This window comes from Nycticebus coucang, chromosome 13 (assembly GCF_027406575.1).
Source record: "Nycticebus coucang isolate mNycCou1 chromosome 13, mNycCou1.pri, whole genome shotgun sequence".
Classification (NCBI taxonomy): Eukaryota; Metazoa; Chordata; class Mammalia; order Primates; family Lorisidae; genus Nycticebus; species Nycticebus coucang.
In genome coordinates, this window is record NC_069792.1 from 4,211,555 (window position 1) to 4,236,632 (window position 25,078).

General features: G+C 43.1%; 2 protein-coding genes across 2 annotated transcripts in view; one reads left to right on the plus strand and one right to left on the minus strand.

The window, feature by feature from the left end:
• Positions 1-25,078, minus strand: part of ALKAL1 (ALK and LTK ligand 1) — a 37,916-nt gene that overhangs the window by 11,994 nt on the left and 844 nt on the right. The window contains exons 2-3 of the mRNA XM_053559606.1: positions 1,317-1,376; positions 132-212 (exon numbers count right to left, since the gene is read on the minus strand). Of these exons, the coding sequence (XP_053415581.1) occupies positions 132-212; positions 1,317-1,376 (141 nt within the window). The remainder of the gene's footprint in view (positions 1-131; positions 213-1,316; positions 1,377-25,078) is intronic.
• Positions 14,508-16,177, plus strand: LOC128563527 (dual specificity protein phosphatase 7-like). The gene has a single exon (XM_053558894.1). It carries the CDS (start codon positions 14,508-14,510, stop codon positions 15,771-15,773), a length of 1,266 nt encoding a protein of 421 aa, XP_053414869.1. The 3' UTR covers positions 15,774-16,177.

Sequence of the window (25,078 nt, forward strand, 5' to 3'; positions counted from 1 at the left end):
GTTATAAATAGCATCTCGTACAGAGTTTAGTCTATTGCTTTCCACCCGCAGACAGTTGACACTTAAAATTACAAGCATTTATTGTTGAATAAAGATTTAAAAAAAAAAAAAAAACTGCCAAAGCTACTTACAAGCTGGCGTTGAGCAATCCCTGGTATTGTAATAGAGTCGATGGAAATGCTTGCTACACTCAGCTGAAAACGTGACTGGCCCTAACGGACAGGAAAAGAATTCTTATTATAAACAGAGGCATGTTTTCCAAACAATTTGCTAGCACTTCATGGGAAGAGATAAAATGTAATTTACACCCTTCCAAGTCCTTAAAAGAACTTGCCTGAGAGCTCTTTCCCTCACCCAGACTGTGTGGGAGAAAGTGAGTTGTGGTTTGTGAAAAATTATCTAAATTCATTCCAGATCCTCAATAGCTCATATAATAAAATCTTCACCTTCAGTAGAATGCTCTAGAATAATTAGAGGAGGAAGCTCTAGACAGGAGGGAAAAATCCGTAGAGAGCAAAGTGGATATGAAGAATAAAAAGTAAGTATCCTTTGTTTAACTTTTTGTTTTCTAGTTTTTTATTAAATAGGAATTAATGTTTATATTCAAAGACATTGATTCCATTTCCTAATTATGGTAATGTGTATCTTATTAGTGTCAAGGGCTATGGTAAAGTGTGCAGGGTCTGAGATTTCCCTTATCTCACCCCATGAATCCCCATCAAGACAAGCCCCATTGAGACTTTCATCCCTTCCTTTGGAGTCTGCTTTTAATGACAGTGATAGAAGCCGGGGAGGCTACAGTCATCCCACTAACAGCTGCCTGGAATTACTCAATTCCTGTCCCTATCCTCAATCTGAAGGTAGATCTCCACTTATTCTCAGGTCCACCATTTTGATCTGAACGGGCACCTTGGCTCACACTGTAATCCCAGCATTTTGGAAGGCTGAGGAAGGAGGATTGCTTGAGCCCAGGAGCTCAAGATCAGTCTGGGCAACACAGCAAGACCTTGTTTCCATAAAAAATTTAAAAATTAGTCAGGCATGGTGGCATGAGCCTATACTCCCAACTACTTGGGAGGCTGAGGCAGGAGGATAGCTTGAGCCCAGCAGTAGGAAGCTTCAGTGAGCTACAATGACACCACAGCACTCTAGTCTGGGCAACAGTGAGGCACTGTCTCTTAAAGAAAAAAAAAAAAATGTTTTACACTGTAGGCAATACAAGTTAATAGCATATATCCATCTCCCCATAGGCTTAAAATAGTAATCTGGGGACAATCTTTTTATTTAATGGAATCACTGGTAAATTTTATACTTACCTGTGAAATGCTTAATGAATTTGTCTTTGTCTTTAAAGCTCAAATCTCTCGAGACTATTTCTAAAAAGAAAAAAAAAGTTCAGAATTTATTGAATTCATTTCCATCTTTAATAATATCCTTATTATCAGACCTTCCATTTGATCCTGCAATCCCATTACTGGATATCTATCCAGAAGGAAAAAAATCCTTTTATCATAAGGACATTTTCACTGAACTTTTTATCACAGCTCAGTTTACAATTGCCAAAATGTGGAAACAACCTACCAACCCAAGAATGGATTAACAAGCTGTGGTATATGTATACCATGGAATACTATTCAGCCATTAAAAATATGGAGGCTTTATATCTTTTATATTAAGCTGAATGGAGGTGGAACACATTCTTCTTAATAAAGCATCACAAGAATTCTAATATGAAGACAGTAAATGAGCTAATACAAGGGGTGGGGTACAGAAATAAAAAAAATAATAATATACTTAATGCACTTAATAAAGCACTAATACATGAATCATGGTAATGTATGTAGCTGATCCCAAATCTGTGTCTCCAGCTCTGACCATTTCTTGAGGCTGAGGAACACCAGCAGAGCTGACTTCCTGCTGCACCGCTCGCTCAGGGGAGCTTACAGGCATCCCAGAGGCACATGAATAGATGTCTGATTTCCCTCTGCCTGGACCTGTTCCTCACTCTCAGTAAGTGGCATCTATCACTCTGTATTCCTTGCTCAGATCCCAAATCAAGAAGTTATTTTTGACTTCCTCTTTCCCTCACCTCTACACCAATTTCCAAAAATTGCCCTACACCCAGGCCCTTTCTTCTCTGTCCATTGCCACAAGGCTGGTTGGAGGCACTGCGTTGGTGCTAACTTCCACAGAGGCCTGCTAACCAGTCTTCCCCTCCCTATAACCTCTATTTTCTATAATAGAGCAAATGAACCAATGTACTTCAGAGCACAAAGTTCTTCTCCCACTTAAAAGGTTTGTGCTTAAGATAAAAATAAAATTTAAAAATCAAACTGTAGTAGGGGTGAATACATTGGATATTTTTTCTTCTATTCTTGAGACACTTTACTGCAAAGTAACTAAGAAAATGGCCAGGAGGGCTATGTCAACTAATGAGATGAAAATATGTCAAATATTCTATGAACCAAGTGTATGGTGCCCCATGATCATATTGATGTACACAGCTATGATTTAATAAAAATAAATAAATAAATAAATAAACCAAACTGTATCTCAGACTTTACCTGTACTCATCATTAAAAACAGGCTGTCCAGAAAAGCAATTTATAAAAATAATCAAGAGCACATGTAACTCTTAAGATTGGCTGGCAGTTACACATTTAAACTTACAATCACTTTACCATCACATGACCCCTGAGCATGTCAAACATGATATGAATAAATGGGGAGTGAACATGAGTCACCACCTCCCCACCCCTACCCAGCTCCCCCTCTCCTCCCCACAGGTGGACTTTGCCCCTGGCAGCCTGAGTGAGCTCCTAGCATGCCTGTGCTAGGACAGACAGCAGGGTGGTCCCTCCCATTTGACAATGAACAGCTGCATTTTACAATTAAAACTAACCCAGAAAAACAATCAATTTAACTAAAACAGAAGTGATGTTTAAGTTGACAACCAAAGTAATGAGGTAAGAAGAGATGGAAGTGGGAGGGACGGCAGCGTGTTAAAGTATTTTGAGGAATATCCAGGTTGCTGAAGGAGAGAGACCCGTGTAGATAGACCTTATACTCATTTACACACTTTGTAGCTAATTCCATGGGATTCTATGGTGATGAAAACTCAGAGTTTTAGGCTGGGAATGATATGACTATGCTTCTTCTGGTTTTGTTTTGTTTGTGTTTTTTTTGCAACAAGTTCTCCTCACTCTATCACCCAGAAGGAGTGCAGGGCCTGCAGCCTTGTACTCCTGGGCTCAAGCAATTCTCCTGCCTCAGTTTCCTGAGTAGCTGGGATGACAGGACTGTATGCCAATACATCTGGCTAATTATTAAATTTTTTTTGTAGAGATGGGGTCTCCCTATGTTGCTCAGGCTGGTCTTAAACTCCTGGCCTAAGGCAATCCTTCCGCTTCAGCTTCCCAAAGTGCTAGGATTATAGGTGTGAGCCAGGGTGCCCAGTCTTACCATATTTTATGATCCACAAAATATCAAATGGACAACCAGATATAAGAGAACTACTCTAAAAAACAGAATTAGTTGACTGATCTCTGATGAAAAATGGTCTAAGAGAGCAATATCTATTAGGATAGAAATGTGAGCCACATAAGTAATTTTAAATTTTTTAGTAAACACATTAAAAAACTAAAAGAAAACATAAATTAATTTATTTTCTCTAACCAAATATATCCAAACTATTACCATTTCAACATGTAACCATATTTTAAAATTACTAATGAGACATTTTTATATTGTTTTATACTAAGTTTTCAAAATCCAGTGTGTACCTTACACTTACAGCATATATCAAATTGGACCAGGCACATTTCAGCTGCTCAAAAGCCACATGTGGCTCGTGGCTGCCGTGTGGGACAGCATAAGTCTACAGTCTATGCTGTCATAGGTAACAACCATCGTGTAAAGGGTTACATGTTTGGAGAGAATAAAAACAAAGGGGTAATCCCTGATCGTTATGCTGGAACAACATGAACAAAATGTCCATGTCGATTATCCAATTTGTAAAACTTTCTAGGTTTTATTTAATCAAAACACTTGCCATCTGCCTCCCTCATCAATTTTTTTTTAACTGTGTAAAATTATGGGGTACAATATGTGATTTGATATACACTGTGGAATGCTTAAATCAGGCTGATTAACATAACCATCATCTCACTTATTTGTTGTGATAAGACATTTATACTGTACATTTTTTTTTTTTTGACACAGAGTCTCACTTTGTTGCCCTCAGTACAGTGCCATTGTGTCATAGCTCACAGCAACCTCAAACTCTTGGGCTCAAGTGATCCTCTTGTCTCAGCCTCCCGAGTAACCGGGACTCACCATAATGCCTAGCTATTTTTAGAGGTGGGGGTCTCAATCTGGCTCAGGCTGGTCTGGTCTTGAACCTGTGAGCTCAGGCAATCCACCTGCCTCCGCCTCCCAGAGTGCTAGGATTACAGGTGTGAGCCACCACACCCGGCCTCCAGACTTTTATACTATATTCTTAATAGTTTTGAAATGTACCATTGCATTATGCACAATAAGTGAGGTCCCACCAAACACCCTCCCTACTCCTGCCCTCCCTCTCCCCTCACTCTTCCTCTCCCCTCCCCTCTCCCTCCTCTTCCCTCCTATCTGGAATATTGTGTTTTATCATTTGTATGGATGTATAGGTGATGATATATTGGTTTCATAATAGTATTGAGTACATTGGCTACTTTTTCTTCCATTCTTGAGATACTTTACTAAAAAGAATGTGTTTCAGTTCTATCCAGGTAAATGTAAAAGCTGTAAAGTCTTCATCCTTTTTACGGCTGCATAATATTCCATGATAACATATACCACAATTTCTTTTTTTTTTTTTTTTTTTTTTTAATTTGGCCGGGGCTGGGTTTGAACCCGCCACCTCCGGCATATGGGACCGGCGCCCTACCCGCTGAGCCACAGGCGCCGCCCTATACCACAATTTCTTAATCCATTCATGGATTGATGGGCATTGGGCTGCTTTCATGACTTGGCAATTATAAATTGGGCTGCAAAAAATATTTCTGGTGCAATTGTCTTTGTTGTAAAATTATTTTTGATCATCTGGTAGATACCAGGTAGAGGAATTGCAGGGTCAACGGGTAAGTCAACTTTTAGTTCCTTGAGAATTCTCCAAACTTCTTTCCAAAAAGGCCATATTAGTTTGCAATCCCACCAGCAGTGTAGAAGTGTTCCCTTCTGTCCACATTCACACCAACATCTCTAGTTTTGGGATTTTGTGATGTGGGCTAATCTTACTAGAGTTAGGTGATATCTCAAAGTAGTTTTATTTGCATTTCCTTGATAATTAAAGATGATGAGCATTTTCTCATGTGTTTGTTGACCATTTGCCTGTCCTCTTCAGAGATTTTTCTGTTCAAGTCTCTTGCCCTCAAGGAAATAGGTTGTTTGTTCTTTTCTCATTGATTAGTTTGAGTTCTCTGTAGATTCTATTATCAGACCTTTGTCAGAAACATAATCTGCAAATATCCTCTCCTATTCTGAAGGCTGTCTGTTTCCTTTACTTGCTGTGCTCTTGGCTGTTCAGAAGCTTCTTAGTTTGATCAGATGCCAGAAATATATTTTTGGTGTTGCTTCAATTGCCAAGGGGGTCCTCTTCATAAAATATTTTCCCAGGCCAATATCTTCAAGCATTTTCCCTACACTCTCTTCTAGTATTTTTATAGTTTTATGTCTTAAGTTTAAATCTTTTATCCAGGGAAAATTTATCTTTGTTAGTTGTGAAAGATGAGGGTCCAGTTTCAGTCTTCTACAGGTTACCAGCCAGTTCTCCCAGCACCATTTATTAAATAGGGAATCTTTCCCCCATTGAATGTTCTTGATAAGCTTATTGAAGACGAAATGATGATAAGTGGCTGAATGCATCTCTTGGTTCTCTATTCTGTTCCATATATCTACCTCTCTATTTTTGTGCCAGTATCATGCTGTTTTGACCACTATAGATTTATAGTATAGCCTGAAGTCTGGTAACATGATATTTCTTGATTTGTTTTTATTCTAAGTAATATGCTGGGTATTCAAAGTTTTTTATGATTCCATATAAAATGAAGTACTACTTTTTTCAATATCTTTAAAGTAAGACATTGGTGCTTTAAAGGGATTGCATTAAATCTGTAGATTGCTTTGGGTAGTATAGACATTTTGACTATGTTGATTACTCCCAGCCATGAGCCTGGTATATTTTTTCATTTGTAAATATCTTCAGCTATTTCCTTTCTCAGAGTTTGATAATTCTCTTTATAGAGATCGTTCATGTCCTTTGTTAGGTAAATTCCCAGATATTTCATCTTCTTTGTCACTACTGTAAAAGGAATAGAGTCCTTGACTATTTTTTCAGCTTGACTGTTGTTGGTATATGTAAAAGCTACTGACTTGTAAGTATTGATTTTGTATCCTGAGATGCTGCTGTATTCCTTGATAACTTCTATGAGTTTTAGTAGTTGAGTCCCTGGGGTTTTCCAGATATAAGATCATGTTATCTGCAAAGAGTGAGAGTTCGATCTCCTCTGACCCTATTTGGATTCCCTTGATTGCCTTCTCTTGCCTGATTTTGACTTGCCTGGCTAAGACATCCATTACTATGTTGAATAGCAATGGAGATAATGGGCATCCTTTCCTAGTTCCAGATCTGAGTGGAAATGTTTTCAGTTTTACACCATTCAATGTGATATTGGCTGTGGGTTTGCTGTAGATGGCCTCTATAAGTTTAAGAAATGTCCCATCTAAGCCTATTTTCTTAAGTGTTCTAATCATGAAAGGATGCTTGATATTATCAAAAGCTTTTTCTGCATCTATTGATGGAATCATATGGTCTTTGTTTTTTATTTTATTTATGTGATGTATTGTATTTACAGATTTACATATGTTGAACCACCCTTGTAATCCTAGGATGAAGCCAACTTGATCATGGTGTATAATTTTTTTGATGTGTTTTTGAATTGTTTGCTAGGATCTTACTGAATATTTTTGCATCAATATTCATTAATGACATTGGTCTATAGTTGTCAGGGTCCTGTCGTGGTCACCACTTATCAGGGCCTGGGACTGGCCAGGTCTCTGGTCCCTGGCTTATTTAGATTCTGGACACAGACTGCTGGGCTACCTTGCTCTGGAACAATTACCCTCAGGTGCCTGTGGGCTATTTACTTTAGCAGAAGGGAGAGAAAGAGAAAGACAGAATTTGAGAGAATAAAGCAGTCTTAAGTAAGAAGAATACAACTTAGCAGTTGTTAGCAGTCTTTTGTAGAAAGACACCAACCCTGCAGATATTCTGCAGCCAGGAGAAGCAACAGAATTGGAGTGAGCGAGTCCGTGATAGAATGCGTGCTCCCAACTGCCTTCTTCTCCAGCCTATTATAGACACACTCCCATGGCTCTTAACACCACAGGTATAGAGACTGCCAATCACTGATACTCTTGTCTCGTGAGCTCTTGTTTGTTAGGAGAGCCAAATCCCTCCCATGCCCTTTTCACCAAGGTGTTACATTACCGAGCTATACAGGTGTTTCTTATAACTCTCACTCCTCCTCGTCATATGCTATATGGGCTGCTACATATAGTTTTCTTTCTTTGTTGGGTCCTTTCCTTGTTTGGGGATGAGGGTGATATTTGCCTCATAGAATGTGTTGGAGAGTATTCCTTCTTTCTCTATGTTTTGGGAAAGGTTATGTAATATAGGTACTAGTTCCTCTTTAAAAGTTTGATAGAATTCTGATGTACAGCCATGTGGTCCCAGACTTTTCTTTTGTGGGAAATTTCATACAGTTGATGCTATTTCAGTGCTTGATATAGGTCTATTCAAACTTTCTAACTCACTCTGGGGTCTAGGGAGGTGGCATGCTTCCAGGTATTGGTCCATTTCCTCCAGATTTTCTTTCTTTTTTTTTTGCAGTTTTTGGCCGGGGCTGGGTTTTGAATCCGCCACCTCCAGCATATGGGGCCAGTGCCCTACCCCTTTGAGCCACAGACACTGCCCAATCCTCCAGATTTTCATATGTCTGAGAATAGAGTTTTTGTAGTAATCATTGAGGATTTCTTGAATTTCTATGGTATCTGTTGTTATTTCTCCTTTATTGTTTCTGACTGACCATATTAGAGATTGTCAAATCTCTAATATGATGCAAAGGTGAACCATTGATATAATCCTGGAGGGGAGGAAGATAGCCAACTAGAAGCAATATCCGTTAGAGGTTGCTGACCAGAGGGAGAAAAACTCAACAGAATCAGACTCTATGAAGCCAAAGGTGGGGAGTTGAGCAAGCTGCAACTCCAAGGAACACCATTAAAGAAAACAAATTACAGGTACAAAGCCCATTGCCTAGAGCAGTGGTTCTCAACCTTCCTAATGCCGTGACCCTTTAATACAATTCCTCATGTTGTGGTGACCCCCCAACCATAAAATTACTTTCATTGCAACTTCATGACTGTAATTTTTGCTACTGTTATGAATCATTATGTAAATATCTGATATTAGGTGACCTCTGTGAAAGGGTCGTTTGACCCCCAAAGGGGCTGTAACCCACAGGTTGAGAACCACTGGCCTAGAGGATGGCAGACCCCTGCCCCAAGCAGCAGGCTCTCTGCAATTGAGCAGGGGACAAAAAAACCTCTCATTTTACCCCACTGGAAAGAACCACTAACCACCAAGTCTCCTTCTCCAGAGAAGTCCCTCTTGAGAACCTAGACACCACCCTGCCCAGCATAAAGTTGAGCAAATATTTTCCCCAAAATTCTGAACTTCCTGTCCACCCTTCCCCCCTCACATGGTGGTCTGAAGTTCTGCCCCCTGCAGAGCCTAGAGTGTTTGGCCTTTCCCTGAGAGATCTGGGCATAGTGTGGGCTGTTGCATAGCAGCACAGAATCTGTGACTCATGGGGAAGAAGGAGGGTGTGGGAAGAAAGGGACACGTGGTGGGAAGAAGAACAGACCTCCATTTATGACTGCGCCTGGCCAGCAGTGGGGTTGACCCCTGGTTCTGGCTGTGTCTGGTGAGTGGAAGAGCAGAAACCCAGTTCTGACAGTGCCTGCAGGCAGGAGCATAGACCCTCAGCTCCAGTTGTGCTGGGGAGCAGAGGCATGGATGCCCAATTCAAACTGAGCCTGGTGGGAGGGAATGCAGACCCCCAGTTCCAATTGTGCCGGACAGTAGAGGCATGGATGCCCAGTTTGGACTGTTCTTGGTGGGCAGGAATGCAGACAGCAAGTTTAGACAGTGTTGGGGGGCAAGCGCGCTGACACCCAGTTGGGACTGTGATGAGCAATTGGCAGCTCACCAGAGGGGACCAGATGCCATCCTCTTCGGTTTGCAGGACAGAACTCCCTATGGATTTCTATTTGCCACTGGCAACCTTTTGATCTCTCTCTGTTGAACAGTGTCTGTACTGCCCAAGACAATCTGATTGAAACTCTCAACTGGGGCTGTCCACCTGGGGACTATCCAAAGTTGAGCTGTGGAAGTTCTGTAGTTAAAGAATGATGGGGGAAGGGTGCCACAGCTGCCTGTGTCTCTCCTCAGCTGAGATTTAAACCTAATACCGTGACTTCTTAGGATAGGGTCGAGGTTGGCTGATTTCAAAACAGAGCCAGCTTGTGCTATCTCGCCAAGTGGGTCCTCAGAGTCTGCGGCTGAAACTTTGAAAGGGGCCTTTGTAAGGTTGTCGGGGATAACTCACAATTACAAGGCCTAGTGCTTTGGTAAAGGGCTGATTAACTGTACTCCATGGGGCCCCCAATTCAATCTCACCCTATCAGTTTTAATAACCAAATGGTGGAAAATAATCATGGGGCAGAACCAACAGAAGAACTCAGACAACATGAATAATCAGAATAGATCAAACCCCCCCCCAAGGAATGACAAAGGAGATACAATTGAAGATGCTGAAATGTCAGAAATAGAATTCAGAATATGGAGATCAAATAAGATGGATAGAATGGATGAAAAGATGAAAATAGAAATCCAAAGAGTTGTGCAAAAGTTGTCTCAAGAAACTTTGAATTTGAATTAATGAATTCAAAGACAAAGTCACCAAGAATTTAAACATAATTAGAAAAGATAGAGCAGAGCTCAAGGAAATGAAAAAATTATTTGAGTAGCTTCAAAGTACAGTAGAATCCCTCAGTAATAGAGTTGACCAGGTGGAAAAAAGGATCTCAGAAATTGAAGACAAGGCTTTTGAACAACCCCAAGCATTCAAAGAGGCTGAAAAATGGAAATCAAGAACAGAACAGTCCCTGAGAGAGCTGAGATACCATTCCAAAAGATCAAATATTTGACTTATAGGAATTCCTGAAGGAGAACAGGATGGTCCTAAAGGCACAGATGCTCTACTCCAAGATATTCTGGAGAAAAATTTTCCAAGTATTGTAAGATATGACAAAATTCAGACAGTTGATACTTTCAGAACCCAGCAAGACTCATTCCAAATAAAACATCCCCTAGAAACATTGTAATCAACCTTGCCAAAGTCAATATGAAGGAGAAAATCCTGCATGCAGTTAGACATATGAAAAGCATTACCTACCAGGAGAGGAATATTAGAATGACTTCAGATCTTTTAGCCAAAACTTTTCAAGCCAGAAGCAGATGGTCATCAACCTTCAGTCTTCTAAAACAAAACAACTTTCAGCCCAGGATCCTGTACCCAATTAAACTGAGTTTCATTTGTGATGGAAAAATCAAATACTTTACTGACATACACATGTTAAAGAAATTTGTCCTACCTAAACCAGCTCTCCAGGATATACTCAGATCCTTTTTCCATAATGACCAACACAATAATATAACACCAAAGTAAACTCACCCAGAATTTATTGAACAAAACCTAACTTTCACAATGATGAAAGGATTAAAAATATCCACTGGACATTTGAAAAACATGACACCCAAAACACTATCATACCAATCAATTCTTTCAATTAATGTGAATGTCTTAAATTGTCTGCTAAAGTGGCACAGGTTGGCTGACTGGATACAAAAACTCAAACCAGATACCTGTTGCATACAAGAATCTCAAAAAAGCCTCAGGGTAAAATAAAGGGATTGACATCTATAATACAAGCAAACAGAAATCAGAAAAAAGCGTGGGTTACAATTTTATTTGCAGATACAATGGGCTTTAAAATGACAAAGATAAGGATGAACACTATATATTTGTCAAGGGAAACACTCAACATGAAGAGATTTTGATAATCAATATTTATGAACCCTACCAGAAGGCTCCTCAATTTTAAAGCAAACCCTAACAAATGTGAGCAATTTGATATCTTCCTGCACTATAATAGCTGGAGATTTTAACATCCCTCTGTCAGTTCTGGATAGATCCTCCAAGAAGAAACTAAACAAAGGAATAATGGACTTAAATTTGACTCTAGAACAAATGCACTTAACAGACATCGATAGAACATTTCATTCTAATAAAACTCAATACACATTCTTCTCATCAGCCCATGGGTCATCCTCCAAAATTGATCATATTTTAGGACACAGGTCTAATCTCAGAAAATTTAAAATAGAAAATACTTCTTGTATCTTCTCAGACCATCACAGAATAAAAGTTGAACTCAACAGCAACAGGACTCTTCATACTCAAACCAAGTCTTGGAAACTAAATAACCTTATGCTAAATGATAACTGGATCAAAGACAAGATTAAGAAGGAAATCACCAGATTTTTGGAACAGAATGATAATGAAGACACAAATTATCAAAACCTGTGGGGTACTGCAAAGGCAGATCTAAGAGGGAAATTTATAGCATTGGAAGCCTTCATCAGGAACACAGAAAGAGAGGAAGTCAACTCAAGCAACTGGAAAAGGAAGAACATCCCAACCCCAAATCCAGCAGAAGAAAGGAAATAACCAAAATTAGAGCAGAATTAAGTGAAATTGAAAACAAAAGAATCATTCAGAAGATCAACAAAACAGAAAGTTGGTTTTTTGAAAAGATTAATAAATTTGATAAACCTTTGGCCAACCTAACCAGAAACAGAAAAGTAAAATCCCTCATCAATTTCAAATCTATAATAATTTTTTAAAGAATAAATTCACATGTATGTGTATATAATGTACATGAGTCACTAGGAAAGGTTTGAGACATACTATCTTATGGTCCATTATTTCACTTCCAAGAAATACAGTCAGCAGTGTCCTTTCTGATTCGCCCATGCAAGTTTCAACTTGATCAGCTTATTGTTTGTTGTTGCTGGGAGGGCCTCATTAGTTCCTGTTGCATGGAGTTTATGTTTCTTGATTTTTGTGTATCTCAAAACTTTCATAATGACCCATGTTTGTTTATACGTTGGTGTCTGTCTCTCATTCTTATACGCCTGTTAAAAAATGATCAGAGATCATGTGAAATAATAATAATAATAAGCTGCAACACAGTACAACTAAAAAAAAAATAGAAAATGTTCACTGTTTGCTTCTATTTGCCCAAAACTATTTACCGAGACAATAATTTGTTCTAATATGTTTTTACTCTTAAAAAGCCATCTTAATTGATCATCAGTCCTTTGTGAGGTACTGTGAGACATTATTTTACGTTTTAATCTGTTATTAAACTTAACATGGTTGCATTATAGTTCTTTGATTTATTGTTTCTTTCTGTTAAACTGATGGCACTATTAATCTCTTCTTCAATGTATAAAAACAGCTTTATTTTCAAAACCAAGAACTGAGAGAACTGCTGATAGAAAATGTGTTTAGAGAAAAATTCAAATATATTAAGAATATGATAGAAAAAGTTGTTGATTTTTAAACATACTGAACACAAAATTAAAATACAAAATTAAAAATATTTAAAATTAAACCATTATAAAATGTATGCCTTTTTCCCATATGTTATATTGCATCTGTACCAGTATATACTTTTGAATGTGTAAATATTTATAAAAATATATTTATAGATCATGCCTCTCCTGATTAAGATATTCGAATAGATGAATATACAGGTGTAACTCCCTTATGTAACTTTTTATGAGGACTGTTGTTATTTAGACTATAAATTACCCACAAGATCAAAAAGTAAATTCAAACTGACTGCTTTTTATCTTCCAAATTTTTGCTATTTAAAGTACGTTCCACACATATTCTTCTTAGCAAAGTATCTCAGGAATGGAAGAAAAAGTACCCAATGTACTCAGCCCTACTATGAAGCTAAATTATAGCTTTCACATGAAGACTATAACCCAACTATAGCACAAGACTATGGGGAAAGGGCCAAGGGAGGGGAAGGGAGGGGGGAGGTTTTGGTGGAGGGAGGGTAATGGGTGGGGCCACACCTATGGTGCATCTTAGAATGGGTACAGGCGATTGCACTAATGTACACAGCTATGATTTAACAATAAAAAAAAGAAGAAGAAAAATAATAAAGTACGTTCCACAGACCAGCAGCATCTGCATATCCTAGGAGCTAGTTAGAAAGGCAGACCCGCCCCACATCCACACAGTCAGGCTTTTTTTTTTCAGTCGGAACACAGTATACCGGGTATACTCTCCTATTACCTGACTGCTTTTGAGCTAGAGTCAGAGGTGAGTAGTTGTAAGCACTGGGAAAGGTTTGAGTAGGTGTGAATAGTTGTAAGCACTCTCTCAAACTTTATATACACAGTCAATACAGACATGTTCTGCCTTCAGGAAAAGCCCCGTATTGTGTACTTCTTTCCTAGAGCTGTCGTAACAAGGATTCACGAATCGCATGGCTTACATCAACAATTAGTTCACAATTCTGTGGGCTAAAGATCTAAAATCAAGGCAAGGGCAGGGCCATGCTCACGCGGAAGGCTCCAGGGAAGGAAGCCTCCTCGCGTTTTCCAGCTTCTGGTGGTTCCAAAGTTCCTTGGCAGTCTTCAGCTTCTGCATGCATCACTCTGACCTCTGCCTTCATCATCACGTGGGGTTACGTGTCTCCGTGTCTTCACGCAGCCATCATCTTAGTAAGGACAACAGTCACGCTGAATCAAGGGCCCAGCCAGCCTCCTCCAATAACCTCATTTTAACTAATTACATCTGCAATGACCCTATTTCCAATAAGGTCACATTCTGAGATACTGGGAGACTAGAAATTTAACATATTTGGGGGTACACAATTCAACTTCAACACACAGAAATCTGAGTTTATGAAACAAACTGAAATTGATTATCTGCATTATAGAAGTTATTTTCATTATCTGCACTATAGAAGTTTGTTTAAAATTATTAATATAGTGGAACTTCCGTAAATTGAACACCCAAGGGACTCTAACAAACTGGTCAACATATGGAGGTGATCAACTTAAGGAACCTACTGTGCTGATATGTACATGTGGTGCATGACTGGTCTGTGAAAATTAGGTCAACTTGCGGGCAGGCGGGACGGAGGCCGGGAGGCCGGAGCAGCGGGCGCGCAGCTCGGCGGGAGACGGGCGCCCGGAGACGCGGCTGGGGCCCGCGCGGCCGGGGCGCCGTCCCAGGGCAGGGCTGCCCGCTCTCCCCATGAAAAACCAGCTCCGTGGCCCCCCAGCGCGGGCGCACATGTCGGCTTCGGGGGCGGCGGCGGCGGCGGCTGGGGGCACCCGGGCGGGGTCCGAGCCCGGCGCTGGGTGTGGGTCCAACAACGTGGGCACTGGGGCGAGCGCGGCGACCGGAGCAGGGGCCATGCCCTGCAAGAGTGCGGAGTGGCTACAGGAGGAGCTGGAGGCGCGCGGCGCGTGGTTGCTGCTGCTGGACTGCCGACCGCACGAGCTCTTCGAGTCGTCGCACATCGAAACGGCCATCAACCTAGCCATCCCGGGCCTCATGCTGCGCCGTCTGCGCAAGGGCAACCTGCCCATCCGCTCCATCATCCCCAACCACGCCGACAAGGAGCGTTTCGCCACGCGCTGCAAGGCGGCCACCGTGCTGCTCTACGACGAGGCCACGGCCGAGTGGCAGCCCGAACCCGGCGCTCCAGCCTCAGTGCTCGGTCTGCTCCTACAGAAGCTGCGCGACGACGGCTGCCAGGCCTACTACCTCCAAGGTGGTTTCAACAAGTTCCAAACAGAGTACTCAGAGCACTGCGAGACCAACGTGGACAGTTCATCCTCACCCAGTAGCTCGCCACCCACCTCTGTGCTGGGCTTGGGGGGCCTACGCATCAGCTCTGACTGCTCGGATGGCGAGTCAGACCGTGAGCTGCCTAGCAGTGCCACTGAGTCGGATGACAGCCCTGTGCCATCTAGCCAACCAGCCTTCCCTGTCCAGATCCTGCCCTACCTCTACCTCGGCTGCTCCAAGGACTCCACCAACCTGAACGTGCTTGGCAAGTACGGCATCAAGTATATCCTCAATGTCACACCCAACTTACCCAATGCCTTCGAGCATGGTGGCGAGTTCACCTACAAGCAGATCCCCATCTCTGACCACTGGAGCCAGAACCTCTCCCAGTTCTTCCCTGAGGCCATCAGCTTCATTGACGAGGCCCGCTCCAAGAAGTGTGGTGTCCTGGTGCACTGCCTGGCAGGCATCAGCCGCTCAGTGACAGTCACTGTGGCCTACCTGATGCAGAAGATGAACCTGTCACTCAATGACGCCTATGACTTCGTCAAGAGGAAAAAGTCCAACATCTCGCCCAACTTCAACTTCATGGGGCAGCTGCTGGACTTTGAGCGGACGCTGGGGCTAAGCAGCCCATGCGACAACCACGCGCCCAGTGAGCAGCTCTACTTCTCCACACCCACCAACCACAACCTGTTCCCACTCAATACGCTCGAGTCCACGTGAGGCCTGGCACACTCCTGGGCATGGCATCAGGCCCCTGCTCAGCCCTCCACAGGGCCATGTGGGAGGGCCCAAGCCTGCTGCCTCTGGCCTGAGGAACCCACAGATGTTGCCTGTGCCCAGAGGCCCAAGCTAACCAATGGCTGAGTGCCCTTACCGTCCTGTGGGAGCAGGGCTCACAGGCAAAGCCTCCCTCTGCAAAGGTTGCTGGAGAGGCCTCAGCAATCAGACATGTGGCTTTGGGGGCTCATCCTTTCCTAGGACACTCCTTTCTGCTGATGGACTAGCCAATTTGGCTACTTTTTAAAGACATATCCATGGACTTGAGTTTACTTTTTACTTTTGGCAGGTAAATCCAAGCTCCCTGGAGCACAAAGAGTATTCAAGCTCTTCTTGATTTTTTTTTTTTTTAACAAAAAGTGTTATTTTCAGGCCACATGCAATAGTGGATTGTATAAACCAGTATTTCATCTCTTGATCCTACAGAGAGAGAAGTGTTCTCAGTTTTTTCGTTCTACAGAAAACAATTGTTTGTTTTGTTTTTTATGGAAAAGACAAACGCCGTGTTGATCTTGACCAAATGCGTTTTGCACATGTGTGAAGCCTCTGTTTCTTCGGTGGGCCCTTCTTGAAGGAGTGGCTTGCTGCTCTCCAGGTGTTGGGACCCCCAGTGATGCTGTCTCTCACCCTTGGCCCAGTCCAGCTTGGCACTGCACTTGGCAGTGAGGACTGCTGCAAGTTGTGATTGGTGGGCTGGATGGGTGGTCTTGGCAATCTCAGTCCTCCCATTCTCCCCTCTGGGGGTCCCTACAGACCTCCCTGAGGCAAAAGTGGGGGGGGGTTGGGGGCTCTGCCACCATCCTTCCAGAGATGGGCAGCAAGGGACTACTAAGCAGTAGCATTAAGCCTCTGGGCTCAGCTCCTAGGAGAGCAGAGGCCCTGGGCCCTTTTATATATTTACCCACTACTTCTGTCTCTCTCTGTAACTGGGAGTGGGGGCCTGGTGGCTGGGGAGAGCTTAGGTGGTGGTGGGGCCAACCCTGCCACCAAATTCTTCCCTGACTCTGGCTGTTGCTTTGGTCCAGCTGCCTCTCCCAGCCTCCTTGTCCCCATTAAAGCCTGCCCTGCTCTCATTTTGCCCATGCCTTCTATTGCCAGGAGACTTGCACCCATTTCAACCCTAGGGCAGGGGCAGGGGGCCAAGGATGGACAAGTGGAAGGGGTGTGCGGCTCTGTCTACCCCACTGTCCATATCCACAGAACAAAGCCACGGATTCCGTTATCCTCCTACAGTTTTGTTTCTTCTCCAACCTCGGTTCTACCAGGTGTCAGGACTGCATGGGGACCCAAGGAGGGGTAAGCAGTCAGGCCAGGGTCCCTGATGGAGCAGCACTCAGCATGTGAGTGAGGCCACAGAAACTCTGCCCCACTGCATCTTACCTCATAGGGGTGGCTTTCAGGGATTCTTTTGGGCAGCAGATTAAAATCTTGGCACAGTTGAGAAATTGACAAAAAGCTTCCATGCTATACATGGTTCTTTCTCTCTTTTATTTTTAAAAAGAAAAACTCAGAAGCATCAGATTTGTGTAAATGAGGGTATGCTAGAGGGTGGCCAGTTTTGCTTTATGATCTTATGAAGGAAAATTTGTGACCCTACATATATATACACACATAAGTATATATATCCCGAACCAGCAACGGGACTTTGTTTATATTGCAAATAAATATTATTTTTTCTTTAAAAAAAAAAAGAAAATTAGGTCAACTTAAGAAAGTGGTCAGTGTGGGGAGGTGGTCAACTATGGAGGTTCTATTGTAATTGGAAAGGGTTTAAGCATGACATTTACAAAATTTCAATGTGTGCACAACTTTTACATAAACTTTTACGTAAATAAATATATTCTGTCCTAGAAGGTTCCGTCACTATCCCTGTGCAATCAGCTAGTCCATTTGGCCAAGTTGTAGAGACCCACCTACAAAATACATTCTGACTTAAGAATGTCTCCAAATAGAAAATATGTCTAAATCATCACTCACTATAGGTTATTTAGATTACTTAAAATTGTTGTAGTAATATTAGACTTTTTTCCTAAAATTCTAAATAGCTTTTGAAAAAATGAACTATTATTTATTTAATTAATTGTTCTCTTTCTCACAAATACCTTCAAAAGACAAAATTTACATTTTTTTTTTTGAGAGAGAGTCTCAAGCTGTTGCCCTGTGTTGAGTGCTGTAGCGTCATAGCTCACAGCAACCTCCAACTCAGGCTTAACTGATCCTTTTAGAACTGCCTTTGCAGTACCCCACAGGTTTTGATAATTTGTGTCTACATTATCATTTTGTTCCAAAAATTTGCTGATTTCCTTCTTAATCTTGTTTTTGACCCAGTTATCATTTAGCATAAGGTTATTTAGTTTCCAAGACTTCATTTGAGTATGAAGAGTCCTGTTGCTATTGAGTTCAACTTTTATTCTGTGATGATGTAAGAAGATATAAGAAATATTTTCTATTTTGAATTTACTGAAGTTAGACTTGTGTCCTAAAATATGATCAATTTTGGAGGATGATCCATGGGCTGATGAGAATGTGTATTCAGTTTTATTAGAATGTATGTTACATCTTCTGGCCACAGAAAAATCTCCTATAGGTGGAGTCTGGTGGCTCATCCTGGTAATCCCATTACTTTGGGAGGCTGAGGCAGAAAGATGGTGGGAGGCCAAGAGTTTGAGACCAGCCTGAGCAACAGCAACAGGCTTGGTCGTGTGCGCCTGTACTCCCAGCGACTCAGGAAGCTGAGGCTGGAGAATTGCTAGAGCCAAGGAGATTGAGGATGCAGCAAGCTATGATTGGGCCACTGCACTCTAGCCTGGGTGACAGAGAGAGATCCTCACAAAGAAAAGTGGGGAAGGGGATCTGTAAGTAAGCATACCCATGTTTTAAGGTGGTCAGAATGACATGCGTCTTTTAGGTTCACCATGACTGGCACCTGTGCAGTGCTTCAAAGGGTGCTTCCACTGCCTGCCGCCCTAAACCAGGAGCCCTCCTGGGGCTCACCTCTTCTGAGGCTCAACGGTCACAAGGAGCTCAGTGATGGGCTCTTCTTCCCTGTGGCACAGATGAAACCCCCAACCCAGAGATGCATCCTGCGCAGGTCCACAGCCCCATGACTAAGGCATACCTAGAACCCCCTCTTCCTGGCTCATGGAAATGATCAACAGTCAATGATGAACAGCCACTCACTCAACAGCCATTCATAAGCTCCTTACAGAACTGTCAGCCACTAATGATTGTCTTTCAGGATTTAAATTTTTTAGTGTCTTTGTTTTCCTCTTTTCTCACAAGTAACTACCAGTTAATAAAGATGAGACATTTTCTTTAACAATTGGCTCATATAATTTGCGATATGTCCACAGAGAAAACATAGACTGCCGACTGTGAAGCAGACGTGTAGGCTGATTAAATTATGCACATACGCAAAAGTGAATTCTGTAGAAGTTTGAAAGTTCATATACTTGTATTAAAATTGTAAATATTAGGAGGAGTAAAAAATGTTCACAACGGGCACTCTTCAAGACCGGCATTTAAACTTTAGAGGAGCCATTTGCCATTTTACTGAACTTATCTCTAGATGAGTTATTTTTCCATTGACAATTAGTGTGCCTTTCTGATAAGCAGCTGGCTGTGATCATTTCTCAGCGCCTCTCCTGAGCAGCCCCAATCCATCCCTCTGCCTCCCACACTTGGCCTTCCTCCTCTCCCTCATTATGTACTGCCCTGTAGCCATTTTTTCCTGCTGTCCCCCAGTTACTGAAGTGGGCTGGGCCTATGTCCAGTGTCTAAAACAATGTTTTCCAAAGTGGGCTCCTTCAAAGCCTAGTTCTATGAGATGCAAGTAAGTACTTACTGTTTTAGAAGTTTACACAGCGTTTCCTTTACAGGACTTCATAGTGCTTTATCTCAGTCTGTTTGGGTTGCTACAAGGGAGTCCTGAGGCTGGGTAACTTATAAAGAAAAGAGGTTTATTCGGCTTAGAGACTGGGCAGTGGCACCTAGTGAGGGCCTCAGGCTACTTCCACTCATGAGGGAAGGTGAAGGGGAACAGGTGAACGCAGAGACCACAGGGTGGGGCGGGGGGGGTGCCAACAAGGAACTAGTGATAACTCGCTCACCTCCCCCCTCACCCACAGAAATCCACCTCCTACCAGACCTCCAACACTGGGATCAAATTTCTACGTGAGTTTTAAGAAGCAAAATATTCACACCACAGCAGGCCCCTCTGGTGATTCTATAAGGGGCTTGATGGCATGTTCCTGAAGCTGGTGATGAGAAGGGACGCAAAGAAAGGGGCATCAGGCAGATGGGAGTAAAGCCTGGCCTTGCTGGAAAAGGAGTCTGGCCCATCGGAAGGGCCCCCAAGAAGGGCCCATCGGACATTCACCAGTCAGCAGTTCTCACTAACAAAAGGGAAAAGAATGTGCATATGAGGTGACCTTGCACATGAGGAGACCTATGTAACCAGTGACCAATAGAAAAAGAATAATTACTGTCCCATAGACAAGGGCAGTGATGCCAGGAGGCACGGAGAGGCCGATGAAAGACTTGTAACCAATTTCAAAAGGAGAGAAAGGAGGTGTTTACACCTCTGCACAGCCTCTGCTTCTCACCTCTCCTCCTTCACGAGAGGGAGCCACTCCCAACTGTCTCTAAGCTTTCTCCTTGTTCTTAAATAAAATGTCTCTGTTACACTGAGACTTGTGCAGGTTACTTTTGCTCTTTATTCACACTGCCTGTGTGCTCCAGTTTTATTTTCAGTTTTCACCCACTTTTGGTTTTGATTCCCACTGGGCTTCAGTTGAACTTTCCAGCTCCACCAAGTAATAGATCTAGGTCAGCTGGGATGGGGGATCCAGGACCCCCGACCCCCAGCAGTAGATCAGTGAAGTGTTTTTTCACTGCGTAGCTGTGCGTCAGGAGAGGATGCGGAGAGAGTGCACGTGAACTACTGAAGTAGAAGCATGTGCAGGGAGGGAAGTCAGGAATTGCCTCCATCTGGAAGACACTTTCCGGGAGACTCTAACGTGCCACTTTTCTCCTCTCCTCCCTCCACAGTTAAAAAATTCTCAGGTGATTCCAAAAATTGAATGTACACATCAGTCCTCAAAGAGCTTTCCGAAATACTGATCCATAAGCAACATTCACGGAGATTCACTATATCCAGGGCAAGGGGGAGGGAATTAATATTTTTAAAAGAGATTTTTTTGTTTGTTTGTTTGAGACAGCCTCAAGCTATCACCCTGGGTAGAGTGTGGTGGCATCACAGCTCACAGCAACCTCCAACTCCTGGGTTCAAGCACATCTCCTGCCTCTGCCTCCCAAGTAGCTGGGACTACAGGTGCCCGCCACAACACCTGTTTATTTTTTGGTTACAGCCATCATTGTTGTTTGGCAGGCCCAGGCTGGATTCGAACCCGCCAGCTCAGGTGTATGTGGCTGGCGCCTTAGCCGCTTGAGCCACAGGTGCCGAGCCTAAAAGAGATTTTTAAAGTCCTAGTTTCCCTATCCAATGTGTGAGTGGAAAATAGTCTCCTAGCACTGTGTCATTCCAGGGAAAGAGAAGCCACAGTGGGTGGGTGATTCCATCAACTTTCTGTGAAGAATTTCCCTACTTAGGAGCCAGATAACAGGCTCCCATAGGCAGCAATTACTGTCCAAAAGATGTGAATGGGCTGTGTTCTTTCAGGCACTTTAGCTCTGACTGCTCACGAGTGCTGGTGATCACAGAAGCAAGCTCCCATGCCCAATAGACCCCTGGCCACAGAACCTGCCAAAGACACATAACCTTTCAACCTTGACCTCTTCCCATACTAACAGTTTTCTGTAAAACAAATACCTTCAAGTAACTCTGCAAATAAAATATTGAAATGGAAGGTGATAGATATGTTCACTTGCTTGACTATAAAAATCATTTCCTATGTATATATATATATTAAAACATCATTTTGCATACTTTTAAGATATAAAAACAATTTTTAAAAAATACCCTTCTATATCCCCTTCTTGATGATATGCAAAGCAGCCAAAAAACCTTTTATTTATGTGGAAGAAATTGTCATATTAGGCATGACCATCTAAGTAGGCAGATATCATAGTAACAGACTTGCAATAGAGGAAATTTGGGTTGTACCAATAAAATTCCATTATTACGCACGTCCCTGCAGCATTCAAGTGTAGTGTTTTGAAGTTTTAATAGATCTGCGAACATATTTGTGAAGTGATTTTACAGTTTGGATGTTCTTGAACATGGAAATAATTACAAAAACATCACAAAGGAAGAAGGCCTAACTGGATGCACAAGATTCCCATGGGCAGAGGTGAAGGAGGCACATTCCGGAAGCTGGCAGAAGAGCACAGTCAGAAACAGAGGTGCAGGTACAAGCTCCTGTAAGCTCCACAGAAAGTAGGTGGGGAGCTCACAAAGGGATGTGAATGTCCTGTCTCCCTGACAAAGAAGTTAGGAATTTCTTGTAACATCAAGAGAAGCTACTGCAGATTTGTGACTGGGGAGGGACCAACCCCACTCGACTTACTAAGAACGCTCATTTGCAATTGCTTGGAATAGTCTCACCGACATGGCCTTCACATCCTCTGAGCTCCATGCCAGTAAGGGTATACATTAAAACAACTTCAACAAGAACAGCACAAATCTGACTCCAGAAAGTCTGCAGAAATAATGCCAATATTTGCAGAAATCTCTTGAAAGTCGGAGGTAGCAAACAGGACATGATACCCACCAACCTTTGAGACAGTCCCCTCCCACCCCTGTCTCCTACACGTCACACCAATTGCTTTTTGGCTGCAAATTCCTCCAAACCTCTTTCCTGCTGCTGTCATGCCACCTCTCAGCCCTGTGATCCTGCCTCTTTTTCAGTGGGCAAGAACTCGGATGCCCCCCTTCTTTCAGCAGAGTCTGAAATGGGATTCCTTGTTTGTTCCATTCTGCTGAGTGAGGATCAGAGACGACGGGAGGGGAGCCCAGGAATGAGAGGGCGGGGGAGAAGCTGGTGATGACGGACTTTCTGTCCCCCTCCTAAGGAGACAGACTGCCAGGGGAGCCAATGGAGCTAGGTCACTGGAATGTTCATGTGGGTCTGAACTAGGGAAGTGGGAAGGATGACAGAAAGGAAGAGAAACAGGCACACGCCGTAGGTGCCTGAGTCCCAGGCCAGGGTAGAAGGACCACGGGAGCCCAGAAGTCAGAGGCTGCAGTAAGCTATGACGATGCCCGTGCACTGATATCTGAGGCAGGATTTATTAACAGAACCGAGCTCCTCAAGAACAGTTGACAATGTTGGTTAACTCATGTTCTGGAGTGACTTTAAGTGTGTGCTCAATGGCTGCACAAATGGCTGAGCACATGAGCGGGTGGGCTATGGAGAGGAAAGAGCTGAGGAGGGTTTGTCATAAGTGCCTGTGGGACCCTGACACACATCTCCTCCCCTGTCCTCCCAGAACCGAGGGGCATGCTGGCTGGCCCTTCCTGCCTCAGACTTTCCTATTTATTGCACCCTCTGCCTGGGAGTGATCCCTCACCTGCAGCCTCACATTTGGATTTAGAGAAGTTGCCTAACCTACTGAAGAGGGAGATACAGGCTGCAGGTGCAGCAAAGATTCCAGAACCCAGAACAGGTACACTTGGACTGGGAGACAGAGCCTACTATGCTGCTCAGAATCATGGGGGCAGAATTCCAGGCACATCCAGGAGGGATGAAGGTCTTTGATCCCCAGGACCTGCAAGATCAAGGTCTTCCTTCCTCCCCAAAGAAATATACCCCCTGCCACTCCCTCAGCATGTCCCATGAGAACATCCAGCTAGGTCCCTGTCCTCTCTACTCTCGTGTTTCTGTGCCTTTGTTTGTCCCTGATCCGCATCCATGAGTTCCATTCCCAGACTCAGGTACGGATGTAATGAGCCACTTCCCTTCAATGCCTCCCCCTCAGCTCGGAGAATAAAGCGCAGCAGTGAAAAGTTTCGCAGCAGTGAAAGAGACCACAAACCATTACAGAAAGCAGCGGACGTTGAGGGCAATCGCAGGTCACTTTGTGACAGGCTATATTGTTCTCGAAAACTTCAGATTATTGTCACAAGCAGGAACTTGATAAAAGTTTGTGAAGTAAGTATATTTTTATGTCATGACTGTTACACAAGAAACATGATACAAAAGTCTCTCTTCGCTTTCTTGGAAGTGAAGCATCTGGCGGAAGAGACCTTCTCGGCCACGGCAGGACAGCCAGGTGGAAGGGGCTGGGCACCGTGGTGCACCTGGGGTTCCCTTCATCAAGCCCGTGGAGGTCGCCAAGTAGCCCTGAAAAGGAACCCTCTTCTCCAGGATCTGAACAAACACTTTTTTTTTTTAACTTTGTTCAAATTAATATGGGGGTACAATTTTCAGGTTACATCGTTCTCATTTTCAGGGTGAAGTTCTATTTGTAGAAGAGCCCCTCACCCAGGGGGCGCGTTACAATGTGCACATTAGGTGAGATCCCACCTGCTGCCCTCCCTCCTTCTGCAAACGTCCTCCCCCCTGCCGTTTCCCTCTACCCCGGAACTGCATTATATTAGTGTTTTACTGTTCTTAGGAACATGTAATTGTTTATATATTGATTTCAAATTAGTATGGAGTACGCTAGATGTTTATTTTTCCATTCTTGCAACACTTTGCGATTTTGGCGTGCTATGAATCTGATAACTAGAATCTACGGAGAACTCAAATTGAACAGAAAGAAAAGTGCAGACTGCAGTTCCTTAAATTAAAATAAAGCAAGCTTTATACAAAAAAAAAGTGCAAACAACCCTCTATAAGTGGGCAAAAAATTTGAACAGAAACTTCTCTGAGGACGACAGACAAATGGCCAACAACACATGAAAAAAGCCTCATCACTTTCCATCAGAGAAACCGACCGAGTTGAACACACGCGTTTGGGTCTCTTCTCTCCTCAGCCCTCACTTCCTTCTCCCGCCTCCCCACTTTCCTTCCCTGGGCTTTTCGCTTCCTCCGGTGTCTTTTTTACCCTCCATGGGAACTACTTTTTTCTCCCTTCTTGTTCTTCCCACTTCCCTTGGGCATCCAAGTAGCAGGAGCCTGGTGCGGGGGCTCGCGCCTGTAGTCCCAGCTACTTGCAAGGCTGAGGCAAGAGGATCTCCTGAGCCCAAGAGTTTAAGGTTGCTGTGAGCTGTGATCCCGCGGCACTCTACTCAGGGCGACAGAGTGAGACTGTCTCAAAAAAAAAAAAAAAAAAAAGGCAGGAAC

Bases quoted from the DNA above. Each gene is read 5' to 3' on its own strand.
- LOC128563527 (XM_053558894.1), top strand. From the start codon at position 14,508: ATGAAAAACCAGCTCCGTGGCCCCCCAGCGCGGGCGCACATGTCGGCT.